The sequence below is a fragment of the Trachymyrmex septentrionalis genome, unplaced genomic scaffold, assembly GCF_001594115.1.
Source record: "Trachymyrmex septentrionalis isolate Tsep2-gDNA-1 unplaced genomic scaffold, Tsep1.0 scaffold126, whole genome shotgun sequence".
Classification (NCBI taxonomy): Eukaryota; Metazoa; Arthropoda; class Insecta; order Hymenoptera; family Formicidae; genus Trachymyrmex; species Trachymyrmex septentrionalis.
Genome location: NW_017304395.1, coordinates 828,080 through 833,575, shown reverse-complemented (window position 1 = coordinate 833,575; position 5,496 = coordinate 828,080). Strand labels below are relative to the sequence as shown.

The window sequence follows — 5,496 nt, the reverse complement described above, 5'->3', positions numbered from 1 at the left end:
AATGACATCATTATTTGCTTACTCTGGTAAAAAGTTATCACATGACAACACAAGTTTGAGCCTCATTTTTAAAGTGAGTTTATAAGATTCTCTAAAGCACACGATCTCGATCTTGCAGATTACAGGCAAAAACTCAGTTAAATCTCACTTGTCAGAATGCAAAAGGAACGCCCATTCAATTGAGTTATGACATCACAAGTGAGAATTATCTGAGAATCGGTGTAAATAGAAAGCAACTATTGTTGTTTGTAATACTGAATGCACATCCATGGCTGTGTTCCAAAATTTACTGCAAGTACTGAAAACCTATAGTTTATGTCACGTGCACTATAGATTTTCAGTACTAGCAATAAATTTTGGAACACAGTCCATGTAATGTGATTGCTAATTTAATATGATTGATTCTTATGTAGAATTAATTAATTATGTTTAACGACATGTCTCTCTGTAAGAATCTCATTTGGAAATCGAGACAGACAGCTAAAAACTGTTAAACAAAGGAAAAGAAATGATTGGCAACAATTATACGATAAATGAATGAATATAATAAAAAAATTATCCATTTATTTTTGTTTGCCACGTCTCATTATTCTTCTTTTAAAAGCCATGCTTCTTTTCACGTTTCTTTTTTTTAAAAAGCACAGTATTTAATAATAACAGATTCTTTGATTTCCTCTTTGAATCGATTTTAAAAATCATGGCCTTAAAAATGAATCGATTTATTTTTTAGAAAACAGCATCATTATACTATAGATTTTTTACTATATTAGATATCTTAACCACAGTATAATCATACCGAGCGACACTGAACGTCGGTACCTTTGATAAGTGTTCTTAGGTCACATGATTCACCGCCATATTGTGAAATGCACACAGTAGAGTTATGACAGAACAGGCTCTTAAATTTAAATTTCTATTAAGATTCTAATACCTCCGCCATTTTCCTAAGTGTATAAACCGGTACATGCGCACTAAAAATTGCAGACCAAAAAATTCACTGTCGCTACTGGATATAATTATACTATGTCTTAACTCTCAACTACGTGTCTCCAAGTCACCCACGGCGCTTTTGACTAGCTCTATAATTATCATAAATCTCAATGAAAAATATTTTTTTTTTAATGAAATGCCAGAATGTATGAAATCGAAATATCAAAATATAGAAAGATTTTGATAACAATTGAAAAAATTATGCCAATATTAACGAACAATTTGTGAAGAGTGCATAATCAGTTTTTTTTTCAAAATCATTTTTATGATAAAAAAAAAGTACAGATAAAAATAAGTAATGTTTTGAAAAGAGGAAAATGTGAACTTTAAGAAAAAAATACGTTATATTGAGTCATTCCAAAAAATATAATTATTTGCGCGATTGAGATAGGGGTATTTTTATACATGCTCGGAAAAATGATATCGGAGGTATGTCGGTTATTTTCTTCTTTAAAAATGCAATGAAAATATTTTATATTAAATATATAATGATTTCGATATTATTTACTCACGATTTTATAACTCCGAGAAAATAAAGCGATCGCTTCACCAAACGCCTCTCTCGCAAAAATGCTTTTTTGTTTCCACTTTCGGAAAAAATTTGACGAATTTACATTTGATGGGCCCAAGCCAAACTTTTATTGCATCACAATTAGCGTCAAGAAAACAACGAAACAATTGTACGGTGATCGACAAAGAAAGGATCCAAGTTTTTTTTACCCCCTTTTTTATTTACCCCGTTTTTTTATCCCCTCACTTCAACTCTGCAATATTAACCTAAAAATAGCGGCCGACTAAAATTTTCCAAATCCACTCATGTAGTTGAGGGTTAAAGTTATCCTGTTTTACCATGATTATGTTATTTTAGGAAAAATCTTCGTATTAACTTCACGAATTACAAAATTTTTTTTATAGAATTAAAGAACGCATAAAAATAAATCCCGCAAAACCGATTTCACGGGAAAATTGAAAAAAAATTAAAAAATTTACTTTTTCTGAGAAAAGATGCTACTTTTATTGAAATCCATTCCTTCAGGTTCGCTCCAAAGACTCTCTTTATGTACTGAATCCTTCTCTTCCTTCTTGTTAAATTCTCGAGTAGAGATTATATTTGCCTCTATTCTACACAATCCTTACTTCTTGTACACGTGAATAATTACACAAAATATATGAAAAAGGTGAGACATTTAAAGCCATCGTGGTAATGAAATAAATATAAAACAATTTCCTTATATTTCAGAACGAGATTGGAAGAGGGAAATACATAGTGTATGCAAAATACATGAATTTAACACGAGGTATAGAAACAGCCTATGATATCAAGAAGGAAATAATTTAACCATCAAAAGCTTGTACATAATTTACACGTCCCTATTGTAAAATCTTATTGTAAATAAAAATTAATTGTGAAATGTGAAATAGCGTTTTTCTATCAAAGCCACTAAACATGTGTATTTTTCATATTATATAATACATTATTTAACAAATTTTAATTTTAAATGATCAGATGTCTAGGTGATTTCACTATAATAACTATTCATAACTAACTTTAACTGATTCTTATTCCTGTTCGCTATCGATTATGATGAACAGCTCAATTTTAGTCTTTGTTTTCTTTGCCTAATTTATCATCTTTTTGATCCTTATATGGCACATTATCTACCAAGACATCTGGAGTAAGTCGCAGTGCTGAAATTATAATTCAAGTTTGCTTATTCGATATAAAATTATCTAATATAATTAATGTTTTATTTATTACTCGGAATTAATGATAATTACCCACTCTTCTAGGTGCCGTTTCGACCGCTTGTATGACAGTCGTTCGTACTTCATGTTCGACTTCCTGAGCGAATTTATTTAACTGAAATAATAATAACAATATTTATGTACAAGTTTCATTTATAAGTTTAGATATATGTATAAAGAGTTTGCCCATAACATTTCCATTACACATTATATGCACGTTTAAAATAATATACCTTCTCAATCACTGCCTGGTTTGTGACACTTTTATTTTTTTTGTATTCTTTATTTATCTGATCCCTCACAACTAATGAACAATATAATAAAATATTACTTATTGAAAATGAAAGATTTATCATTATATCAGAGTGTAGATTACTAACAAAGTGTATATTACCTTGCAATGCATATTCATCACCTTCAAATGTCTTTAATCTTGTTCTATGAAGTTTCTTGAAGACTCGCAAAATCTGAAAATAATGTAATCTTGAAAGTAAACGAAAACAAGTGAAGAAATAAATAAACTGAAAGGCAACAGAAGTATAGCTTCCTAGTGACTCTCGAAATTAAAAGACAAAGAGTCAGATAAATGAGAATATAAACATGATATAATTAGAGCAATAGTCTTACAAGATGATTTTTAGTGTTTGTTCTTCTTATACATGAGGTTTGTACATTTCGACTTGGTTTAGAATCTTCATCAGCGACTAAGTATTTACAAATTAATTAGAAAATATCTCTTCCTTAAATGTACAGCCACTACAGGAGATAGATTTCAAGTTAGATAATTTGATTGTGAATTTTAATTTTAAATTCTGCAAACGTAAATGTTAATTAAATTAAAAAAAATTGAACAAATACTCATATTCACAGTTAGGCCTTATATTTAAGACTTCCTTAAATATAAGATCTGACTATAAATACGGACATAAATAAGTATATAAACGCGATAAAAGATTTTTTCCATTTTATGAGTATAGCAGACAGCGCACTAGTCTGCTATACTAGAGATCCCGGGTTCAATCCCCGGCAGAATCAAAAATTGTCATAAGCTCGTAAAGAACTCCTCTTAGAAAACAATGGTAAGCTATCGAGTAGTTACACTTTCCCTGGAAACTTCTCTATCAGTTCGTTGTTCGGAATACGTTAAACTGTAGATAGATTCCATATGACTACAATAACATACAACCAGCGTACGTACCACAGGCATAGCAGAGAAGTCACCACGCTCAGCCATGAGCAATAGAATTAAGAAAAGTGTTTACTTTAAACCAACAAGAGAAAGGAAATCATAAAAAAAATTATAGATCAAAGACAATTGAATGTAATAAAGGAGTAGAAGAATGTTGGAAATAGGGATTGATTGTGTATAATGAGCAACAGTATAAAATGTGGCTACTCGAATGTTAATTCAATACATCTTGATATCGTGTATAAATAACATCGTGTATCAGTGTAATTTGTTTTGCGTAATTTTTCAAAAAACATTCAAAAGCAACATATATGCTTTTGAATGATGCTTGTGACGCTATTTTATATACAACATTTTTATTATAATCTTTTGGGAGAACGTCTTTGTAAATTTTTAATAAACCTCTCGAGTTTATACATGTAAAGTGCTAATTGCATGATAAAGAAGACTTCTCTCACGGAGCTGTGGATATACATTATGCCTCCATCTTTGTTTGTTAAAAAAAGCTTTTAGTCTTATATTCATAATTTCAAAAATAAAATTTGGAGGCTAATCATTATTAAGTAACGTATTTATAATGAATCTAATATTCTTGTCATGAAATCTGGAATGCGATAATAAAATAAAATGATTAAGTCTTTTCTGTTGTATGTGAAACGCTCTTTTCTCTTGAAACCACATGATTCAGTTTATATTTATTATTATTTAGACACTCATATATGTTCAGTTTTTCTCAATTCACATTTACAATTAAAAATTTTAAATTAAAAATCATAAAATCAAATGAAATTACCTCACTTGAGATGACTATCAATCCTGTAGTGGCTGTATATATTGGAGAAAGATATATTTTCTAATTTAATTTGTGTAAATACTTAGTCGCTGATGAAGACTCTAAATCGAATTGAAATGTACAAACATCATATATAAGAACAAACACTGATAAAAAATCATCTTATAAGGTTATTGCGCTCTAATTATTGCGTTTATATATTTGCTTGAATCTTTGTTTTTTAAATAAAATGACTAAAGCACTCTTACTAAAACTTACAAATGCTATACTTAGAAATATCTTCAAATATTGTTAAAATTTTTAATATATTTATGCATTTTAAATAGTGCTTTATGTAGTGTTTCTAACTATAATTTAAAAACGCAAATTACATCTATTAACTTTAGAATAGCATTCATACTTTATTGTACAAAAATAAAAGGAGAGTGATTAAAAATGGCCAAAATTTTGCCCTGAGTCAACATGTAAAATACTAATTCTACAGTATTTTTGATGTACCTGAAAAAGAAACATAATATTTATAATATCGGGAAGTATTGGGAAAATTGTTAATAACGATAAAATGTCATATACAATGCATACTGCATATGTGACATTGTATGTTTCAGTTTTTATTTCTGTAGGATCAGTTTTATACATATATATTCTAATATCTATATAAATTTTTTTAAATCATTGTCTAATCCAAAATCAATGACGAGGACGTAATTATTGGCCCCATTTTGTCTTTTTCATTTTTTAACTTATTTTAATTCCTTATTTTTATTTTAGATACTTT

The 5,496-nt window shown here is 28.8% G+C and overlaps 2 protein-coding genes across 4 annotated transcripts in view; one reads left to right on the top strand and one right to left on the bottom strand.

Annotated features, from left to right (window-relative positions):
• LOC108756128 (glycerol-3-phosphate dehydrogenase [NAD(+)], cytoplasmic-like) overlaps positions 1 to 2,304 on the top strand; it is a 14,136-nt gene extending 11,832 nt beyond the window's left edge. For both annotated transcript variants that reach the window (XM_018499724.1, XM_018499731.1), the window contains exon 8: positions 2,231 to 2,304. In XM_018499724.1, coding sequence (XP_018355226.1) covers positions 2,231 to 2,258 — 28 coding nt within the window. In that variant the 3' untranslated portion in view covers positions 2,259 to 2,304. The remainder of the gene's footprint in view (positions 1 to 2,230) is intronic.
• An 83-nt stretch (positions 2,305 to 2,387) lies between these two features.
• Positions 2,388 to 5,496, bottom strand: part of LOC108756150 (complex III assembly factor LYRM7) — a 4,070-nt gene continuing 961 nt past the window's right edge. Inside the window, exons 2-5 of one of the 2 annotated variants that reach the window (XM_018499757.1) lie at positions 3,131 to 3,203; positions 2,970 to 3,040; positions 2,770 to 2,851; positions 2,388 to 2,679 (exon numbers count right to left, since the gene is read on the bottom strand). In XM_018499757.1, coding sequence (XP_018355259.1) covers positions 2,591 to 2,679; positions 2,770 to 2,851; positions 2,970 to 3,040; positions 3,131 to 3,203 — 315 coding nt within the window. In that variant the 3' untranslated portion in view covers positions 2,388 to 2,590. The remainder of the gene's footprint in view (positions 2,680 to 2,769; positions 2,852 to 2,969; positions 3,041 to 3,130; positions 3,204 to 5,496) is intronic. The other variant, XM_018499765.1, reaches the window with a different exon arrangement.